Below are 23,635 nucleotides of genomic sequence, written 5' to 3'. Positions count from 1 at the left end.
TATGGCTGATTCAAGGTGTTTGAGGCTGTCTTATTAACAAGATAAACACAGTATGAGGTGCTGATGGAACTGAAGTAAAAATGACAATATTTTATCATAAAAAGTAACACTGAATTAAGAATCAGAAATTCTAAGTTTTAAAATTGATTCTGCTACTGATTAGTCATCTGACTGGAAATCCCATTGATCCTGTTTCCTCATTTTGCAACTGAGAATGCTCACCTCTTTCAATTGCCACCCAGACTTTTTTATACTAAAAATCAAACATCGTCTGCATGTCCCTGCTTTTGCCATGGACTGTAGAGACACACATTGGATAGAGACGTACCAAAGGTTCTCAGAGTTTCATGCTCTGTACAGTAGCTTCACCTTGGGAACTTTCTGTAAAAACAGATTCCTAAATTCTACATCTAGACCTGATTACCTGGGTATGGGACCAGGAAAGCTACACTTGTAATGATAAACCTAGGTGATTCTTGTATGCATGAAAAGTTGAGAGACATAAGAAACATTATACAGTCAGTATGAGTTTAATTTGATCAGATACCTAGCATTTAGTATCTATCTAATTTAATACGCAATTAATTATAATATTTAATTAGATGTTTTGTTCATTTGTGTGTATGTGTATGTTTTATATGTGTGCATATTAAAATTCAGTGAAGGATCTCTAGTTTACACTAAGAGTACAAGCAGCTATTATTAGAGTAATTATTTAATTTGGTAGCATTCATATCTGTACTCATAACATTCACATATGTACTTATATCTGTACTCTTTAAAACTGTACTGCTTTGTTTTATTTCAAATATTCAGTAAAATATACATTTCACTGAAATATAGATTTCAAATATTCAGCAAGTGAAACCAAAATCTCTGCAACCTAGTGGATGCAGATGGGCCACATGAATTCTGTGACTCTTCGGGTTCCCTGGGGCAGCTGGGGAAAGGGAAACTGCAGGACATTTTCTACTTGGAAGACATCTGGAAAACAAAATGTTTTCAGCTTCTGCCACAAAAGATCAGAAACAAAAGTCATTTGAGACTGGATGACACCACCTTACCAGCTTATTTCTTGTGTTTGACCTGAGTCACTCCTTTCTCTGGTCATGTTTCTCTATCTGCATGTGACTGCATTTATACATTATTTATATATTATTGTACCCTAGAATGAAGGTCAAGAGTTAAAATCCATGCCATAAGTTTGGATTCACTTTAATACACTTGGCAGTAAATAAAATATTGTTTATACTAGAAAAGAGAACAAACTGGTATTGATTTTATAGACAGCTATTGTATAACCACTTACATTTTAATAAGTGTATAGACTTTTTATTTAAATTCATTGTATTAAATCACTTTAAGACTAGTTATTATAATGTCTTTTTATTTTTAATTGACTTCATTGAGTACATTTTCAAAAGCATTATCAGCAGCATCTGAACAATGTAACTATAATTGTTTGACACTTTGAGTTGAAATGATGGTGTTATGTAATTTTTTCCTTACAGGAAGCTCTGATCATGGCCAGCATGGACCATCCACACCTAGTCCGCCTATTAGGTGTATGTCTAAGTCCAACCATCCAGCTGGTTACCCAGCTGATGCCTCACGGCTGCCTGCTGGAATATGTTCATGAACACAAGGATAACATTGGGTCACAGCTGCTGCTGAACTGGTGTGTCCAGATAGCTAAGGTAAGTGCCATTGCTTCCAGTGGAAATGACACTTCTGGGTTTATATCTCCTAATCTGGAACAGTATGAGTATTGAAAACATGTCAAGCCTTTCAACCCATTAAAAAAAATTATATTCCATATATAAAAGATGTATTATAGGGTGGTACCTGAATGTAAAACACAGATGAGACACATGATCTACTCATATGTTTGAATTAGCATACTGTGCCATTTATGTTACATTGAGAGGCCAAAATAAAAAGCTTGCTAGTCAGAGGAAATAATTGCCATACTGGATTTCTTTGACATTTTGTTTGTTCTAGTATAGTAAAGTCAAAAAACAAAATTAAGAAAGAAAAGATTGAATATCAGAGTTCTTTCAATCTTAGTTGATTTTATTAAAATAGATGGTATAATTGTCAATATTACAAACTATAAAAAGCAAAATATCTTCCTAAACCATTGGGAAGTCTTCAGCTGGTCTTTAGTGGTTAGCCTCACAGAAGAGTTCTGTCATGTAACATAAATAAGGGGATTGAGCTTGGTAATAGGGGAGGTGGTTCTGTGGTGAGCCAGAGAACATTTACTGCCCTCTAGGAGCATATGTTTTGGATAATGTTGCCAGTTATCTGATCTGCTTATTTTTCAAGAGCATTCACAACATATATTCCACAAAAGGGTATGCATTCTTCTTGTTAAAAAAATCAATTTATGAGTTCTTATACTAGAAACTTGTCTTGAAAAAAATTCTCTTTCCAAAAAAATAGGAATGTGACAAATTTAAATTCACTATATTAACTCTTAGTTTACTCAAAATATGACCTGATGTTTTATAAAGTCTACAGATATATTAATCTTTGTACTTATAAATGGCAAAATATTAATTTTCTAGTCTTTCCCTATTTCTTTTTGCAACCTAAGAATGAATAAAAAGTCCATTACCAAAAGCAGAAATTTGACACAATTCTTAAAAATGCAAACCCAAGAAATTAAGAAGAAAAGTCTAGGTTATTTCTATATACCAAAAGGTTCAATTTAGTTTCCTTAAGGACTATGTATTGTAATTGTGATTATTCTCAAATCATCCTAGAACTATAAATAAAAACAAAGCTAAGCTTTAAATTTCTTAGCTCTCTCAGTATTTCCTGCTGTGTTCTCCACAATTTAGGTTTTGTCTTTAGGAACCCATGGCATTAATATATCATTTATACAACCCCATATACTGGTTTTTTTTTGTTTTGTTTTTTGTTTTTGTGGTGCTGGGGATTTGAACCCATGGCCTTGTGCTTGCAAGGCAAGCACTCTACCAACTGAGCTATATCCCCAGCCCAACACCATATACTCTTAATGATAGTAACTGCTTTGAGTGCCCAGAGTAATCACAGTTTTATACTGTTTTTTTTCTCTACTTGAAATTCTTTTCTCATGGCTTCTTGATTCACACAGCTTGGTCTTATTCATCCATCAACACTGATTGGTCTTGTTCTCTATGAAGCCCTTCCTGTTCAACCTCCTCTCCAGGAAGATGTGACTACTTTCTCTTCTGTATTAATTTTGGTTACTAGCATCTTGAACACATTTCTATTATTTAAATGTTTTTCTGTGTGTTTATGAATCTCTTTGATTTTTATGGCAAACTTGTTTAGTCATTAACCCTTTTAACAAATATTTGAAGGCACTTATATCAGATACTACACTGACCTGCTGAACAAGGTATATAGGGGTAAATAACATAGAATGGGCCTCATTCTATCTGCATGTATATGAGGTAATAATGTCTGTTTCACTCTACTATCTTTCCTACCCCCCCCACCTCTTCCTCTCCCTTCACTCCCCTCTACCTAATCTAAAATAACTCCATTCTTCCCTAGTGCCCCCCCCATTATTGTGAATTAGCATCTGCATATCAGAGAAAATATTTGGCCTTTGGGTTTTGGGGTTTGACTTATTTCACTTAGCATGATATTCTCCAACTCTATTCATTTACCAGCAAATGCCATAATTTCATTCTTCTTTAAAGTTGGGTAATATTCCATCATATGTATGTATATATATATACACACACACACACACACACACACACACACACATACCCCATTTTCTTTATCTATTTATCTGTTGCAGGACATCTAGGTTAGTTCCATAGTTTACCTATTGTGAGTTGAGCTGTTATAAACATGGATATAGCTATGTCACTGTAGTATGCTGATTTTAAGTCCTTTGAGTATAAACTGAGGAATGGTATAGCTGAGTCAAATGGTGGTTCTATTTCAAGTTTTCTAAGGAATCTCCACACTGCTGTCCATAATGTTTGCACCAACTGCATTCACACCAGCAATGTATGAATGTTCCTTTTCCTCCACATTCTCATCACCTTTGATTACTGCTTGTATTCTTGATAATTGCCATTCTGATTGGATTGAGATGGAATCTTAGCATTTCTCTAATTGCTAGAGATATTGAACATTTTTTCATATGTTTGTTGCTGATCATATATCTTCTTCTGTGAAGTGTCTGTTCAGTTCCTTAGCCCATTTATTGATGGTGTTATATTTTTTTGAGTTAAGTTTTTTAAGTTCTTTGTATATACTAGAGATTAATGCTTTATCTGAGGTGCACATGGTAAAGATTTTCTCCCAATCTGTAGGCTCTCTCTTCACATTATTGATTGTTTCTTTTGCTGAGAAGAAGCTTTTTAGTATGAATCCATCCCATTTATTGATTCTTGATTTAACTTCTTGTGCTTTAGGGGTCTTGCTAAAGAAGGCAGATCCTAGGCCAGCATGGTGAAGATTTGGGCCTACTTTTTCTTCTAGTAGATACAGGGTCTCTGTTCTAGTGCCTAAGACTTTGATCCACTTTGAGTTGAGTTTTGTGCAAGATGAGAAGTAAAGGTTTAATTTCATTTTGTTACAGGTGACTTTCCATTTTCCCCAGTACCATTTGTTAAAGAGGCTATCTTTTCCCCAGTTAATGTTGTTGGCACCTTTGCCTAGTATGAGATAACTGTATTTATGTGGGTTTGTCTCTGTGTCTTCAATTCTGTACCATTGGTCTACATGTCTGTTTTGGTGCCAATACCATGCTGTTTTTATTACTATAGCTCTGTGGTATAGTTTGAGGCCTGGTATTGTGATACCTCATGCTTCACTTTTCTTGCTGGGGATTGTTTGACTATTCTTTTTCCAAATGAATTTCGTAATTGGTTTTTCTAGTTCTATGGAGAATGTCATTGGGATTTTAGTAGGAATTGCATTAAATCTGTATGATGTTTTTGGTAGTGTGACCATTTTGACAATATTAATTCTGCCTATCAAGGAGTATGGGAGGGCTTTCCATCTCCTAAGGTCTTCTTCAATTTCTTTCTTTAGTGTTCTGTAGTTTTCATTGTAGATCTCTTTTTTTTTTTTTTTTTTTTTTTGATCTCCCTTTGTTGGAATCCTTGGACTCAGAACCCACAGGTATAGAAGTCTGATTGTAATAGGCTGGATAACAACCTAATTCTGAAAAGGCTGCATCCTATTTTCATAATTTGTGAATGTGTTACCTTTCATGTTAGAAGGGGATTTGTGATTAAATTGGAGTCTTCAGTTGAGGGAATTATCCTGGAGTATCCCTGTGGGCTCAGTATAAAAACAAGGGACCTATTAAATGGGGGAGAAAAAGGATCAGAGTTGAAGAGAGAACACAAAACACAGAAGCAGAGTTGGAGTTGTAGCCATGAAGATGGACACAGGGGTCACAGGGTGAGCAATGCAATCTACCTCTGGGGGCTGGAAATGGAAAGACATTCCTGTAATTTCCATGAGGAGCACAAGTCTGCTCATACCTTGATTTGAGTCTGGTTAAACTGATTTTTGGCCTCCAACCTCCTGAGCAGTAGGAGAATAAATATATATTGTTTTAAGCCACTAAATTTGTGGTTATTAGTTAGAGCAATAGAAAAATGAATATACTTCCTCATTATGATTTGGAGATTAAATAAAATAACCCATGTACATTTCCCTGCTCAGCTTCTAGAATATGAAATGTTGAAATACAGTCTCATTATCAGCTATAGGCTGGAAGCCATGAAACAGAAAATTGTTTTATAAATGTCTATAAAATATGGGTAATATGATCTGAGTGAAGACAAATATTTTACAAATACCTAGTTCAGTAACTTAGAGGCTTCTTTTTCTTTGTTTCCAATTCTCACCAAGACAGACTCATAGAAGTTGTATGGGATTTCATCATGATTGATCCAGTAACCACTGTTATTTTGCTTGCATCTCTTTTTTTATGGTGATTGTTGTTGACAAAACTTGGAGGTAAAGGGAGAGATGATGCTCTAAAGTAATCAATTTATTTTTGTGTTATAACATACCTGTGAAACATTTAACAGTATTTAGAAGAAACAGTGCTCACAACTGACACTATCAAACATTTCTTCTGTCTAGGGCATGACTCTATATGCTTTTAATTAATTAATATGTCTCATCACACATGAGTGATACCATCTCACAGATAAATAAAGTGAGACATAAAGAACTGAAGTAACTTTATTCCGTCCATATATAAGGAAATAAGTATTTTTAAAATATTTTCATTTATATTCCAAATTTTCTTTCCATTCTTCATTATTTGATCATTATACAGAATCATTCTACAAAATTTTATGTAATGGAAGACACACATTTAAACATCAAATTCATCCACTTATAGGTGGCCCTACTCACTCTTCAAGCCCAGCAGGACATGGTTTTATTTCATGTCCATGCAATACCATATAATGAAGGTGTAAGGTAATGATAATTCCTTCTTTCACAGTTGTTGCTGATAAGTTGAACAGATAGGTGTTTTTATTGACAAATAGAGATTCTGAAAAGTGTTTTGTCGGTTTAGAGTGAAGATCTTCATAGTGAATAACACTGATAATGAGTGAATTTATATGGAATATGTTAGTCAGCATTTTCTCAAATTCCTGAATAAGTCAACTCATAAAGAGAACAGGGGTCCTTTGACTCATGGCTTTGGAAGTTTCCATCCATGGTCAGTTGATTGCCCACTGCTTTTGGGTCCCTGGCAATGCAATACATCATGGCAGGCCACGAGTGGTGGAGTAAAAAGCCATTTGCCTCATGACTGGAATGTTAAGGAGAGAAAGAGGAAGGGACCAGGGTCTCACAGTTCTCTTCAAGTATGCGCCCCCAGTGACTAGACCTCTCATTAGGCTCCAGCTCTTAAAAGCTTCCACCACCTCCCCTGGGGACTGTTTTAACACATGGGCCTTTGGAGGACGTTTAAGATCCAGACTAGAGCATGTATCAAGAGTATGTTGCACACATGGAGTCTGTTTAGTGTTTTTTGCAAATCATGTTAGTCTTCACTGAAAATTCTAGCAGGTTATTATCCACTATTTTCCCATGTTATAGATGAAAAAAAGGAGAAGTTCAAAAGGACACATTGGTGTACTAATGCCCTGCATTCTGTAACTCTCCCAAGCCAGGTCTCTAACCACTTTGCACATTTTCTCTCCCATTCATGCACACATCACTGCAGCTTTAGCAACCTGCTCTCCTTCCGTGGCACTTCCAAATTTGCAGACTGGGGAGACGCACATTGTTTTACTGTAGTTGTGTCTCATTATCAATTCCATAAAAATATCCTATCATAAATAATACTTTTTATTGCCTTCGTGAAGATGTGTTCTATCATCAGCTTCTAGGTCACATTTTCAGGAGCAAGTACTAGATGAATAATTATGGAGAGATTCTTTTCAATGAATATTTCAATGATTACAATAATGGAAACTCAAACAGTTCCATAAACTACTGTGTGTTATAGATATTGGTCATAAGTGACACTCTAAGAATCACAAATGTATAATCTGGCACATTCAGCCTACAGACTGGAGAATAGATTGCTGGGGTTCAGATCCTACCTTTATAACTTATGAGCTATGTGACCTTAGACAAGTTAGTTAACCTCTCTGTGTCCCTGAATAATAGCATCTACTTTGTAGAGTAATTGTGAATACAAGACAATATTTATAATATGTTAAGGACACTGCTTAGCATAAAGAGAGAATATACAGTATTTGTTATTGGAGTATTAGCTGACATGAATATAGGAAAGACACATGTGTATAGCCAGAATATCCTAATGATGTCATTTTAAAAAGATAGATGACTGATTCTTAAATCCTAGATATGAAAGATTGATGACTTGTATGAGACATGCTGGATGGGAGAGGAGGAGACCTGCCCCTCCCATCTTCCTATGCTTTCTTACCCAGCTTTCTAAGATGCTATTTATTCTACTTTTGCTCTTATGGCTTCTAATGTTCATGTTAGAAAATTGGATTGTTTGTAATATTGAAAACATGTGAAACTACCAGTGAACTTGTAGAGAAGTGAGATCAGGAGTAATTCTTAGCATAAGACAGTCTATTATTGAAGAGGAGCAAAGAGAAAATTCTAACTCTTCCATCTCAAGCTAGAAAAGGTCAATATTGGTTTGACCTCCTATTACTGAACAAATTTTTGCTGCTGACTCCTTTCTAAGGGAAATATTATTTGTAGCTTTTTGCTGTTGTTATGGCTGTATTTGTAAAGCCTGAGTACTGTATATAGGCTACTATTTGTTGGAGTCCTGAACTTTCCTCAGAGTTTTGCCTGCTTATTTTACTTTATTGTCTGATTTTATTCTGGTGCTCTATCAATTTACAGTTTAATTCAGACGTAGGATTCCCAAGGTTTTCTTTTTGGGTGGTGAATGATTGGAAACTAGGAGGGTTGAATCTGAAATATGTCAGAGGTCCAATGTGCCCTTCAAAATGATTCACAAATTGTCTGAGTTGTAAATTTACCTACTTTAAAATTCTTAAAGGGAGATGGAAATAAAAATCATTCAATCGTTTTATGAATTAAAATTAACCCATATGTTTAAGCAAGGTTCTTTAGATTCTGCCTATGAATAAAGATACTTTCAGTTATATTTTTGCAAATTATTGCTTGCAGCCTTTATGTTTTTAGAGAAAATTGTATTGTCTCAGAGGTGAATAGGATATTTATGCCAGTTTTGCAGATTTCTCAATTTTTTTCATATTCTACTCTACTTTGTTTTTCCCTAAATTTCTTTTCTTGTCCATATCATATTCCTAATTAGAGCTAGTGAAAGCTGACTTTTTTGGCCCAGGGAGAGATATATGTGGTTATTTTTCTTTTCTTTTGATGACAGAGTGGGAGTTCTTTGCGGGGGGGAGGGGGAACCTCCTTTGGTTCAAAAACACAGTTCATAATGATGGAAAGGAGAAGAGATTGCTGTGTTCAGAAGTGAATTCCTCTTCTGTACACAAATGTGAAGTCTTGCTTCAGGCTTGAATGTCACTTGAGCAGAGACTTCACTTACCCTCCTTCTCTATTCTTTTCCATTTTCTCTTGTAGCAAACACATGGGGTGACAGGACACTGTAATTTCTCATTTGATTCTGCCACTTACTTCTGCATGAATAAAGACTGACTTTATAATCTGAGTGTCTGATGTATTAATGAATGAACTGGATGCTGACATTTCTGTTTTTAAAAATGTTTTAGTTGAAATGGACATAATACCTTTATTTGATTTATTTTTATGTGGTGTTAAGGATCAAACTCAGGGTCTCACACATGCCAGGCAAGCACCCTACTACAGAGTTACAACCCCAACCCTTTGATTTCTTTTAAAAACCAGATTCTATGTAGATGTAACCTCAGTCACATGCACATATGTGTAAGCCATTAAAATAAAAATTGATAGCTTCAAGTGGGGACAGACTCTCCTAACATTTTTTTTCGAAAAGATAAAATTGGTACCTATGATTACACTTAATACTATAATAGTGATAGCTAATACTGTTTAGAAATTTTGTGATTATCATTTGCTTGAATGGATTCTTTGAGTATGTTTTGACACAAATTTTTATGTTTTATAAAAGCAGAAAAGTAGAATTGAAGATAAATATTTAAATGTCACAGTACTAGTGTCATAGCTAAACACCATGTAATGACAATCTACAATTAAAATAGAGATTTTTTTTGTAGTCATATAACCACTTTGGGGAGAAAAAAACTATGATAGCTTATTATTTATCATTGTTATTACTGTTATTTAAATTTGAATGCATTATATATTCTGATTAATTGTTATTAGATCTTTTGAGAAAAATTAGTGGCATGAATCTAACTCAGTGACTTGACTTTATTTGGGGTAAATACCTTCAGTGTCTCTTCCATTGTTGAATTGCAAACTAGGCTCATAATAGCCTAGCTGATCTCTGAAACATGGATGTCCTTGTTTATTTCAACAACAGTGTCCAATCCTTGTTTTCCCTAAAGAGGTAGCCTAACCAGTGAATTTTTGCAAGGCCTACATGTATTTCTTAGAATCATGTCTTAATGAGAATTGGAGAACTGGATCCCAAAGTAGAGTCATCTACATTCTTTGTTAACCAAGAGGGATTCATTTATTTATTAAAATTTTAAGAACATATTAAGTGTATTAATGAAGATTCTCAGAGAAACAGAACCAACAGGTTGTACAGAGATATAAAAACAGATTAATTGTAAGGAATTACCTCATGAGATTACGGAGGCTAAGTCTCAATCTGTGTGGGCAAGCTAAAGATCCAGCAGAGCCAATTCTTTAGTTCCAGTCCCCATTCAAAGGCTTGAGACTCAGGTGAGTTGATGGTACAGTTCTAGTCTAAAAGTCAGCAGGAAGAGCCTATTTCAGTTGAAGTCTGAATGCAGGAGAAAACCAATGTCCCAGTTCAAATCAACCAGGCAGGAGGAAATCTCTTACTCATGGAGTGGGCTTTCTATTCTATTTAGGTCTTGGACTGGTTGGGTCAGGCCAACCCACATTATAGAGGGCATTCAACTTTATGCAGTATACCAAATCAAATGTTAATCTCATACAGAATCAGGGACACACTGAAAAAATAATATTTAACCAAATGTCTTGGCACTCTCATGGCTCAGTCAAGTTGACATATAAAATTAACCATTGCATTCAATTATGATATAGTACATACCATTCTAAGAATGGGAACTTAAGAATGATCAAAATTGAAAAACATCCCTATATCATATTCTTCTAATCCCTGGGGAATGTGGACACAATAACCAAGCAAACAAAAAACATTGCTTTATGTAGTTAGACCGAAAGATTATACCTTCCCAGTAGTTATTAGGGAGGATTTAGAAGAAAGTAGTACTTGGTGCTAGTTTTTGTTCCACCATTTATAATCCATAATGACTTAGATAAATTCCTCAATGTCTTTAAATTTGTTTTCTCATCTATCAGATGGACACAGTCTTAATGCTGTTGCAAGGGTGAAATGTGATCATGCATCAGCTCTGCAACTTCCTACCAGAGTTTCAATGCTCAATAGATGTTTTAAAATAGTAAGTAAAGTCAGACATTATTAATATTTATTATCACCCAAATTAGTCAATTTATTCATGACTTGTACAGAAAGGCACATAATATAGCAGAAAAAACATGAACATTAAAGAATAAGAATAGGAATCCGTGTTTTAATTCTGGATCAGAATGATGGGTCCTCTAAGAATCACTTCTTGTTTTGCCAAATGGAATATCCATACCTGCATAGAATACATCAAGTCCATGATGTCCCAATTTGAATTAATAAATAAACAAATAGGAAAACTGATATTAATCTAAAAATTAGATGAAAGTTTCTATGGAATAAGAATATATATATTATTTATATATGTTTATGCATATATATGTATACATCCTGTATTCATTTGTATTCATTAATTATTATACTCATGAATAGAGTTAATATTCATTAATACCTACTATGATTATCATGAAAAGAAATTGTATTTTGGGATTAGAAAACTCTAGCTTTGTATACCAACTCCACCAGTCACTAGCTATAAAATTTGGAATTTTGTAAACTCTCTGAATATCCTTCTAAAAATCATAGATAATAATACCTACTTTATAAGGTTGTCATAATGTTTAGATAAAATAATAAAATGTGTCAATATCTTAACCTGTTGCTTGATAAATATTGACTTATTTTTTAATTACCCAGAGCAGTGCTTTCAAGGTCTTCCATTTCAGAAGAATATTGCTTACCTTTCCATAAATTAAGGATTCTCTTACTGTTTATGCCAAGACAAAGATAAGTTTGCTTTAGAAGAGTGTTTTATTTTGTTTTTTAATAATTTCTTCATGTTAAACAGAAACAAATTTAGTCTGAGATACCAGATTCAGGAATATGGTAGTACATTTTTTTTCTAAATTAAAATTATTCCATAGTATCAGAGAGTAGAAGGGTAATTACCAGGGTCTGTGGAGTGGGAGGAAAGTGGTGCTGTTGGCCAAATGTTAGAGGCTTGTAGTTATAACACGGATAGTTCTGGAGACCTAATATACAACATTGTCAATGATGTATTGTTGCTTGGAATTTTCTGAGAGTATCTCAAGTGTTCTTATCATATGCACACATACACACACACACACACACACACACAATGGTAACTAGGTGAGATGATGGATAAGTTAATTTCAAAACATTTCACTGTACTCCCTAAATATATTCAGTTTTTATTCAGAGAAAAATTATTCCAGCGAGGTACACATTTATCAGAATGGGTCAGTAATTCTGATCTCATGTAATGGGAAGTCCCCACAAGTTTCTTCTACTTAATGGTTGTGGCTCAACTGAGCTAGGCTGGAGTGACTGGATTGCCAGGGTTCTGCTGCACCTACCTCCCCTCCTCCGTTAAACTAGCCAGAGTACGTTCTTACAAAGCCTTATCTCATGCCAGTCAGTTCCCTGAGGCCTGGCTATCCATCCATTCAATATCTCTTATGAGGTCTAATGCCTCTGTGGGTACAGTGGGAGGGTAGAGGCAGAGGTCCTCCCTCCAAACTCATCCGGTCCCCTTCTGGAATAGCCACCAGGGGGAATCCTACTCCCCCTTCCTTCTTGAGTCTTGGAGAACCTAACCTTTCCCCCCAGATTGCTGTGTTCAGTCTCTTTGCTCTGCCACAATGGTGAGGTTCTATTCTTACCTCCTCTTCTAGAAAAATAAAAGTGAGTTTCTCAAATAACAAAACCTAAGTGAGATTTATCTCTTGGGTACCTGTGCTTTAGAATTGCAGTTTTAGACCCTGTAGTACTAAAATCCTTTAAAGCCCTTTCTAGATGAGGAGCTTAGACTAGAAACAGAGAAAGTTCTTATTTATCCCAAAGCACAAACACAAGGCTACCTGATGTCTTAGTAAAATATTTTGCTAGGTGTACTGAAGTAAAGGTAAACAACTGAAAAATGACATGGAAGGAACTTCATCCAGAGAAATCCTTTTGTGAACTGGTGAATCTTTTAAAATGAATGTCAGGGCCTATTGAAATGTTAGTGTAAGAAGGAGACCCAGAAGATCATCTTATTCATTTATTTCAATTTTCTTAAGTCATAAATATGTTTTCTGTGAATCTTACGTGAAAATCAAAGCCTGTTCTGCAATAGCAGAAGGGCATAGAGAGGGCTCCATGGAAATCTGAGGGTGCCCCAGAGGCTGTCAGAGACTAGTGTTAAGATCATCTCATGTGCCTTTGTTGGAGAGGGCAGAACTGTAGCCAAAACATGAGCAAGTCCATTAAGGCCACAGTTGTTCTTATTGATAAAACCAGGAACTGAATTCATACACCATCCAGATACCCAAGTGTTCTGGTTCAGATGAACTGACAGCCTAAGCCACCCCCAAGTCTCAATTATGCAAGAATTGGCATTTCCTTGTTTGTATTTTAGGTGGAAAACCACTGAAGTATTATAATTCAATAGGAGGTGTAAAATATGAGGTCATATACCTTTTGTGACCATTTTAATTGATCTAATGAACATTTTTCCCCTACAAAATTTTAAATGAGTAACTAGCTTAGTTTTGCTTCTGAGTACTTTTTGTATTTTATTTTGCCTTCCAAGAATGCTTTTTAAAAGAATCTCCCCTTTCCACCAATTGTTTTCCCTCTCGATCTTTGTATCAGAATGCCTGATAGCATCACAGTCTCCCAAATTGGTGATAAAGCACCTGGCTGAATTTGAATCGTGGTTATCCCCTCCCTGAAACACTATCATGCTTTTTATTTATGTGCCAAATTTTCATTGCCTTAAAGGAGGATGATATATAAAGGGTAGTAAGGGATAAGAGAGACTCTCAATGCTACCAGATGAAAATAAAGTTTATTGAGGCAGTTTCTAGCACACAGGTCCCAGAATTGCACTGAAGGCTTAATTGTTTCCTGGGGTCTGCATGAAATATGAAGGTCTCTCACTTAGAGAAGTCATTTAGGTTTTTTCTTGTCTAACCTATAAAATGGCAAGCTTCCCCTTTGCTTTGCTTTGCCTGTGGCTTTGTTTGGCATGCTGAGCGACTCTAATTCAGCTTGTAAGTTAAGCCTTTCTAGAAATGGCGAAGGTTTTCATTTAGCTACTTATACACATTCACAAAGTAAAGAACTTAATTTCCTTTCTGTGAATTTATGTTTTAGCTAGTACTTTTAATGTACTTTTTTTTGACAGAAAAGTGAAAGCTATCCAATCCAAATGGATTAAATTGTATTTCATGTGTGCAAAGTGTTCACAATTACATCTATTAGTCATGACTGTGAGGCTTGGTATTGTAGCAGATTTTGGTAGCACAGTGATTTTCTCAAATGCAGAATCAAAGTAGCAGGACTGGCATATCTAGTTTATTGCTCCCCTATGGCTTTTGTTTCTAAAACTGTAGAGGTAGATGGGTGTTACAATATTGCTCTCAGGAAGTTGTGAAATATATTCATGCTTTTTCAGATGTATGCATGCAACACTTTTTCCTACAGATTTCAAAACGTTTACAGTAATTGGAGAGACAAGAGTAGCATTTTGCCACAGAGAGGAGGAGCAAAGACTGAAATCAAGTAATTTACCTGGAAACAGAAAAACCATAGTGGGTCTAAGACAAAACACAGATTAACTTCTGCCCACACCTGACTATAGCCAATTCTTTCTCCAAATAGTTCTTTAAAAAAAAAAAAAAAAGAGTTTAAATTTAAAAAATATTTTTAAATTATCATAGATTACAAAGTTACAAAAAAATTAAATAGAAGTCCAATTTATCTTTCAACCATTTTCCTGTATGATGACTTCTTTTGTAACTATAGCAAAGCCCTACAAACAGGAAATTGACATGGGTGCAATCCACAGAGATTATTTAGATCTCACCAGTTTACATGAACTACTTTGTGTGTTGATGCACATGCATGTGTTTGTGTTTCTGTGAAATATTGGCACATGTGTAGATTCACATGACCAGCACCATAATCAAGATGTGGAGATATTTTTGTGACCCCATGATATTTCTTCATAGCCACACCCACCTCCTACTCTTTTTTTAAAATTGGACTAAAGTCTTGCCATGATCAATTTTTGTAGTAATGGCTTTTTAAAAATATCTTCTGAATCTATATTTTGTGCCTTAAAATGCACATGCAAAAATACACTAAATTTTAGTCTACTAGTGGTCATTTGGCAGTCTCGCTTCAAAGGACATCCTCTGTAGATTTGGTAAAATTATTTTATTGACTGTGAGAGGAGCTTGGGTGTGTACAGGTCTGTAGTCCAGAAAAGATGCAGCAGCCAAACAAGTTCTTACAATTACTCTCTTACAATTACTTACTGGGAACATCTGCACTCTTACTGCTGCACCATCTAATTACCATAGGAAAATGGTTTAGCAGGTCACTAGCTGCAGAAGAGAGTGGCCCAATCAAACCCAGAAGGGCTTGGAGCCAGGAGGGAGGGAAATTAGGTTAATAATGAAGACAGGCTGAAAGTGAATGAGAGCAAGAAATTAAGGCTCAATGCCAACTTTCTCCCTTTTGAGAAAATTCAGAAATTTAAAATATTTTTATCTAGTATCATACATGATAACTCAAAATATACATAGACTATGGGTCATATATATACAAATATACATATAGGTACACATGTGGTGTTTATATATATCTATGGAATTTCAGTATATTAGTAGGAGACATTAACATTTTGAATATAATTCTATGTAGCTAAAATTCTGCAATACCCAATACGGTACACATATATGAAATGGAATGTAGAATGCTGAGAACCGTTATTATCATTGTGAGAATTAGGCTAAACAATATTTTTGCAAACTTTCACTTTCCATCACCTAAATTTGATTGATTGGAAAGAGTTTATTGGCAACTCTTCATTATTTTTCATCAAGCTAAGGTGAGAGATAAACAGAATATCTGTGTCATGGAAGGGAAAGGTGAGCTGAGCAGTTATGAGCACCTGAAGAAGGATGGCTGTAGGTCAGGGATTTTATCATTCATCCAGGAGTCTTTTCCTAAGCTTGGTGTCTACACCGTCACAGAGTGAGCAAAGGATGAGCTTAATGACAGTCATCTATCAGCCGGCCACATTTTAAGCTTCAAGACCCTGCTATTCCCCATGCTCCATGCCTTGACAAGGCTAATTGTATAATTGCGATACTACATCACACACACTGCTGGTGCACTTGCACTGTCAAGGACCAGAACCAGGGACTCTGATGATTATTGCCCCAAGCAAGCACATTAACATGGACATGGCTTACTAATGGGGTTGCTATATTAGAAAGCATAAGGTTTAAGCCAAGGATTTGTTATAAACTCCCTTGTAGATGAGATGCAAGATTGACTTGAGCTTTCAAATTAGAATTATTTTATTTTTTAACATCAAATGACTGACTTCTCACACCTATTTTTATGATCTCTCAGGTATGTTTAAAGATTTACCAAAGTTATTCTACTAAAGTTAAATAGAATTTATGAAGTTTTCACCATGAATGCCTTAAGGGCTAAAATTTTTAAAAAATCTTTAATTTCTATATAAGTATTTACATTAAAATCTAGCTAATATTTGTGGCTCCTGAGATATCAGTACTTTCTTAATCTTGGAGATGGTTAAGTGGGAGACTCAGTGTGTGAAATTCATTGAGCTATATACTTATGATGTGTACTTTTCTACTTTACTTTTCCATACTTTAAAATAATATTAAGCCTAGGTATTTACCTTTAGCTTTAAAGATTTTAGATGACAGAATCTTTAAAGCTTTGGCTCATCAAGTCAAAACATCTGCCTGAAATGACTTTTTCTACTATGAATTGGAAGAATATAGGGCTATCCTAGAATATGGTTATATATGTTATATATATGGTTTTATGGTTATATATAAGTTATATAATATAAGTTATAATATAAGTTATAAGGTGGAGACTATTGAATGTTTAAAAGAATGAATATGGGTACAGTACATAAAAACGTCTGGTACACAGTAGCACTTGATATTGTTATCATTCTTCTTATTATTTTTCATATTCTTTCTCTTTTACAAGAAAACAAACAAAACAAACTAAGAGTTCACACAACATGTCCCCAATCATACAGCAAATAAATGAGGCTGCAACTCTGCCACAGATAGGTTTCCTGACTGGACCTAAGCATTTCCACACTCTGCCTCTCTCAGGGCCACTATTTTGCTTAGCACTAAGAGTGGGACAAGACAGCAACCTGGGATTGTTAGCAACACGCCTGACTGGTTTTCACCTTCATTAGATAGTTGAAGGAGATATTTGTTATTTATTATGTTCAGTAAAACTTTAAGTATAAAAATTTACCTTGACCAGATATCTTGTACCATCAGTTCGTGGAGAATATGGGAAAGCACAGATGATGTTTATCAATATAATGAACTGGCCACAGTGGCACATGTGGATAGTCCCTGCTCCTTGGGATGCTGAGGTGAAAGGATCACTCAAGTCAAGGATCTGGAGTTCAGCCTGGCAACATAGAAAAACTCCATCTCAAAAAAAAAAAAAAAAAAAAGAAGTAGAAGAATAAATATAATGAAGAAAAGAAAAGCAGTAAGACCTGGTCACTTCTAGAATTACAATCTGCTGAGTCACAGCTACCCTGTTTGTTAAACTTCTATGAAAATTTTCTATTAAATAACTGAGTGCTTATATTTAGTACTTAGTACTGCCCTCGGTACGATCCATATGACATGTGTGGACTGTCATTACATCAAAGTGGAACTTCAGCTGAGTGGCTTCTTTAAGGATAGAAGCTTCTTCATGCTTGATCTCCTGTTACAGGTACACAGATCTTATTTACAGGTGTCCTAAGGTATTTGGTCACGAATTCCTCATATTTTCATCAATCATTGAGATAGAAGTAGTGGAAACTCCTTCTTTTTAAACTTGGAATTCCCCCAAAGACTGGCTTGGAAAGCATTATTGAAAACTTCTTTTAAATTAGATTCAAGATATTATAGCAGCACTTGCTAGAGTCTGTCAACATTTCCATTATAAACCCATATTTTCCAGGTTTATTACTTGGCTGTGACTTTTTTTCTGTGGAGTGTGATATAGAACACAGAAAGAATTTCAGCCCAAAGCAATTTTTATTATCATTGTTCAAATATTGAAAAATTTTCCAAGTTATGATTGTTTTTAAAAATACCACGAAAGTCAAGTACTTTGGGGGACACCCACACATTCTAAGTCCTTTATAAAATGCAACATTAAAAACAATTTATTCTTCATAAGAAATGAAGGAATAAATAACTGAATCTCAAGGCCTGAAGGGGAAATTTTGTGAACCCACATGGATTTATTTCCTATGATTTGGGACTAATTTGATATTTAGATTGAGATTTTTAATATTACTACAATAAGCTTTCAAGAAATTGGCACCATATGGATCTAAAGAAATTGGATTGTAGGCAAGGGAGAATGATAATAAACACCAAAAATGCAACCCACAGAAAAGTATTCTCCAAGCTACTGATGTTGCTAACATCAGAGATAGAGCCCTGATTTTGTTTTTCTGAGTTTTGTGTTCTGTTTTCCCTTCTGGTGAACATAGGAAAAGCTGATAAACAATTTATAAAGTAAAAACGTTGGGATGGACTACTAGAATCGGGAAATTTCTCAGCAAACCAAACCCCATTGCAACATAATAATTGAATTCCTTGTCTACTGAAATTGCTGTGTTGGAAGTTCTCAGTTTTTCTATCCTCAGAGCACATGTAACATAGGAAGAAAAAATAGGGATCACCTTATCCTGCTGCTTACTTTCTCACCTCTTTGAAGAGTTATTTAACAGGGAAACGCTGCCTTGGGTTCTTCCCTATTGGGATTGAATGAATCTAGAGACCTCTACTCTGGTCAGAAAAATTGGGTAAAATTATACTTTTATCCTTGAAGAAATGTGATATTAGGACTCAAAGGAGATGGCTTCTGAGGGAGTTCTGGTCATTAATCACTTTAAGCATTATTGTTCATATAAAAGAGAATCTGTATGAGAAATTTAACGGAACATTAAAAAAAACTCCTCAGAAGTTTTACTACCTTGTTCATTCTTTGTCAAAACAGTCAAGCAACATTCCTAGTTCCCTAAAGTGGCTGAAGTAAAATACAAATTTTCAGGACGATATTTGACTTGCCCCCTTTTTCACCAATGTGTAAATGTAGGGGATGATACTTAATAATGTGAACACAGCATGGAGAATAACGGGGAAAGAGGCATGCCAGACTGAAGACTCCTTACTCTGGTCATAGCAAAGTGGACTTACACATGCCTCATTGCCAGGTCTAAAAGCCAGAGGCTTTATACATTGAAATTATGTAAGCTGATTGTAGGTGTTAGTCATAAATAATGTTCCATGATATGCCCAGATGCCAGAAGAGAGCTGTCCATGAGTCGTGAGCATTTAAATATTTTATTGATTCTTTTTCCTGCTAGGAATTTGAACTGCACACACCTGAAGACAGGATGGGGAAGCAGGAAGATTCCTTAGGGGGCTCTTTAACATTCTGCATGAGACATTAATGATGATCTCAACAAATAGTATGTAGGAACTTTAAGCTCAGGAGGAAAAAGGGCTCCTATAGTTGTTTTTTAAAAATTATTTATTTATTTATTTGTGTGTGTGTGTGTGTGTGTGTGTGTGTGTGTGTGTGTGTATGATGGGCGAATGATTATTTTTAGTCAAGTGCTTTTTGAATTACTATAACTAAAATTAATGGCAAATATGCTAGCTCATCTCAAATTCCCAGCATTTAGCAGACTCCTAAAATAAAGGACTCTGACAAAATCTTTTTGGTCTTTATTGCTATTACAATTCTTCGACTTTGTCTTCTTGGTAAACTAGGTCCCTAGCAATGCTTTTATCTTTCCTTCTGTGTATGTCTCTCTTTGGGTCTCAACCCTTCACCCCAATTCAGGACTTATTCATCTGATATTTCTCTGACTTTGGTTCACATAGCATATTGATTATTGAGAAGCACACAATATGACAGATTAGAAAAGAGTCTTAACAAATTGTATGAATCACAGTTTCATGGAATGCAGTCAGACTAGTAGGAAAAGAATAGAGGACCAAAAAGTTTGAATTGAAGTCAGGATCTAAGAAGAGACTTCGACCTTCTCTTCCAATCTACAGTGTCACAACCAGGAGTCCACAGTAATCATTTTTCTGGACTGTTTTAAAGGAAGAACGTCCCCGGGAAGCCACAAAGGACTGCTCCATTCTTGGGCAAGCATTCTGGCACTGAGGAAGCTATTCCAGCAACCTGCAGGCCATGTGCTATGTTTGTCATTTTGCCTAAGGCACTCACCAATTATGTGTGCTATAAATGTAAGCAGGTCTCCCTTCCCTAGGCAGAAGTAAAGGACTTGAGGAATATTTTCCTATGCTCCAGTTTATTACAGAGGATGAAGAGTTCCAAGGAGGAATGAAAGTAATAATCCAGGAAAAAACCCAGAAATTTTAAAAGAATTTAACTAATGGGATCAATACCAGTATAAAAAAATTGTGGATCCTACCTCCACCGTGTAATATATATTTGGTTTTATTCTAGTTAATCATTCTAAATCTCAGGCTCCTCATTTGTAAAATGGAAATAATGTAAGTACTTACCTGGGTGAGTTGTGAGTTTTAACAGAATTCATGTGTATAAAGAACTTACATGTGTAAGTAAATGTGTGTAAAAAATCCTCAGTTTAGCCAAGTGCCTGAGGCATAGCTAAGAGTTTAATGATGCCTGTACATAGTGAGAAATGGATGAGAATACAGATAGAAATGATATGTTTAACAATTAAAAATTACTAATGTAGAAAAGAAAAAGAAGAAAATATGCATCTGAGGAAATTACAAACGCTGTAAGTAACTAAATTTATTCCACTGGTAAAAGGCCTATGAAGAACATTTTCTGTGCCATGAGGAAATGAAAAGATTCAGACAAAATATCACAAAGATCTCCTACCAAAGGTTGAACTCTGGTATTCTTTAGCAAAGGCTAAGGAAGGAAAGATAACTACATAACCTGACAAGAAAATCAGAGGTAGACTGTCTTTCTGTTTATAAGAGAAGACCAATCCAACCTACCAAACTTAACTACGACTTGTGGTGAAACAAATAAATGCTGTGAAAATGACAGAACTCTATCTGTAGTACTTGAAAGTCATTGATAGGAATTTAAGGCATGATTTATAGATACAAAAAAGCAGCTTGATTTTTTTCCTGTTAGGTTCCAAAAAGAAGGAAGGATTTCTATGTGAATAATTAGCCATATAGACAGATTGAGTGCAGAATTTGTTATTATTTTTTAATATCAGGGTTTATCAAAGCTCTGGTAGCCTGGTGAGGAAATAGCATTCATCTGTTGAAAGCCAGGAAAAGTATATTTGAGTAGAAATTTCTGTATTTGATCAAAGAGGTTTTAAAGAAATAGAGATATAGCATATTGAAACTTGCCCATTTCCAGTGTTACCCAATTATCCAATGATAACATTTTCTTAGACATGATTTGGTTTGGATATGAGATGCCTGCCCACCCAACCCCGGCTCAAAGCCCCTATGTTGATGCAAAAATGTTCAGAATTGAGAAGTTTGGATTGCTAGAGCTATATCTTAATCAGTCCACCTTAGTTTGAATGGACAGATGGAATGTTAATTGTCGGCAGGTGTCTGAAGGAGGTGGGCCACTGAGGGCATGCTCTAGAAAGGTTGTTTTTCCTTACAGCCCGTTCCACCCTGCTTCCTGACCCTGCCATGAGCTCAGTAGCTTTCTTCCACTGAACTGTTCTGCCATGATGTGCTTCCTTACTTTGAGTCCAGAGTTATGGTGTTGGTCAAACATGGACTGAATCTTTGAAGCCATTATCCCTAAATAAACTATTCATCCTCTAAGTTGTTCTTGTCAGGTATTTTGGTCACAGAGACAAAATGCTGAATAAAACAGAAGTTGAAAACAAGAGTGGCGTTGTTGCTGTGACTAGCCTGATCACATTGTTCAGAAGCCTTTGGAGCTGGTTTGAAGGAGGGATTTGGGAAAAAAAAAAATAGAATAGAATGATGAAAACTGATTTTAATGGCTGATTCTGGTGAGAGCTCAGACCAGAATGCTGTTCAGAATGTGGGCTATGTTCCTAAGTTTCAGAGTAAATGAGGACTGTAATGGGAAATGAACTAGAGTCCTCTTGTGTTATATTCTGGCAAAGAAGATATCTAAAATTTGCCCATCTCCTGATACTTTGTGTGATGCTAAATTTAAAGGTGATGTACTAATTAATCTGGCAGAGGAAATTTCAAGGCAACTCATCATTCAGTCAATGTCATGGATGTTTCTAGCAGCTTTTTTCCAGGTTTACTAGGAGAATCAGGAGCAGAAATCATTGCTGAAGTATTTTTAAAAAATTGACCTGAAAAGTATGTAGAAAATGGTTCAAGTTAGGTGTGATCGTTGAAGAGATTATAGATCCTAAGGAGATGCTAAGTATTTTGCAGAGAGTCAATAGGAAGCAGGGCTGGAGGGCATCACAGGTATATGTAAGACCACATCCACTGCAGGTTCAAGGATATAAAAAAATTCCTTTGATAAAAGGTCATGGAGGCATCCTACTTGCACAGAAGAGCCTAGAAAGTTGTTTCACTGTGCTCAGCTGTACAGGCACTCGAAAGCCACCATAGCCATTATTTCAGGAGGTCCAGTTCTTTTGCAAGCTGGCTACAGTTGTTGGCATCATCCTTGAGGTAGGGGTTCTGTTGGAATACAGAATGCTGCTGTCAAAGGTTCAGGAAGACTTCCACTGAGATTACAAAGGTCTGGGAGGTCAGGCAAAGTATAGAAAATTTGAAATCCCTTCAGGCAGCACCTGAACAGGTGATGCGTGGCACTGAAGATGAAGCTTGAATGAAGACCCAAGGAATTAAGAGATGTCAGTAACATGGCTTATCTACTGAGAGAAACTGCTGGCTGCAGAGAGAAGCAAAACTAAGGAGAATCAAAGGGATGAGGCTGCCCTTTGGATAGCAGATCCTGTAACCATTTGTCCTTGATGCTATATGAGGAGTTAAGAGTTATGGAACTTATTTGCTTGTCTGGGTTTCAATCTTGTTTTAGTCCCATCCCTTCTTTCCATACCTGCATTTCTCCTTTTTGGAATGGGAATGTTTACTCTGGTTGCTGTATATTGGATATATGTCACTGGACTTGATTTTTAGATGCTTATAGCCAAGAGTTTGAACTGAGTCTCAGGTGAGAATATGAACTTGAACCTTTGTGTAATGCTGGAACTGTTAAGACTGGAACTCTTGGAGATGAACTAAATATATTTTGCATTGTGAGATGGACATGAATTTTGGGGTCAGGAACCAAATGTTATGGTTTGGATATGAGCTATAACCCTAAAACTCTTGTGTTAATGCAAGAATGTTCAGAGGTGAAAAGATTAGATTATGATAATTATAGCCTAATTAGTTCATTCTAGTTTCCATGGGCTAACTGTGTGGTTGGGTTTTGCTGGAGGAGGGATCACTAGATATATACCTGCGAAATGTTCTTTCC

At 35.6% G+C, this 23,635-nt stretch overlaps 1 protein-coding gene across 1 annotated transcript in view; it reads left to right on the top strand.

Moving 5' to 3' along the window:
• Positions 1 to 23,635, top strand: part of ERBB4 (erb-b2 receptor tyrosine kinase 4) — a 1,167,248-nt gene that overhangs the window by 965,320 nt on the left and 178,293 nt on the right. Inside the window, 1 exon segment of the mRNA XM_079135547.1 lies at positions 1,512 to 1,697. Coding sequence (XP_078991673.1) covers positions 1,512 to 1,697 — 186 coding nt within the window.

This window comes from Sciurus vulgaris, assembly GCF_902686455.1.
Source record: "Sciurus vulgaris genome assembly, chromosome: 3".
NCBI lineage: Eukaryota > Metazoa > Chordata > Mammalia > Rodentia > Sciuridae > Sciurus > Sciurus vulgaris.
The sequence above is the reverse complement of the archived record's forward strand: the minus strand, read 5'-3'. Positions and strand labels throughout refer to the sequence as shown.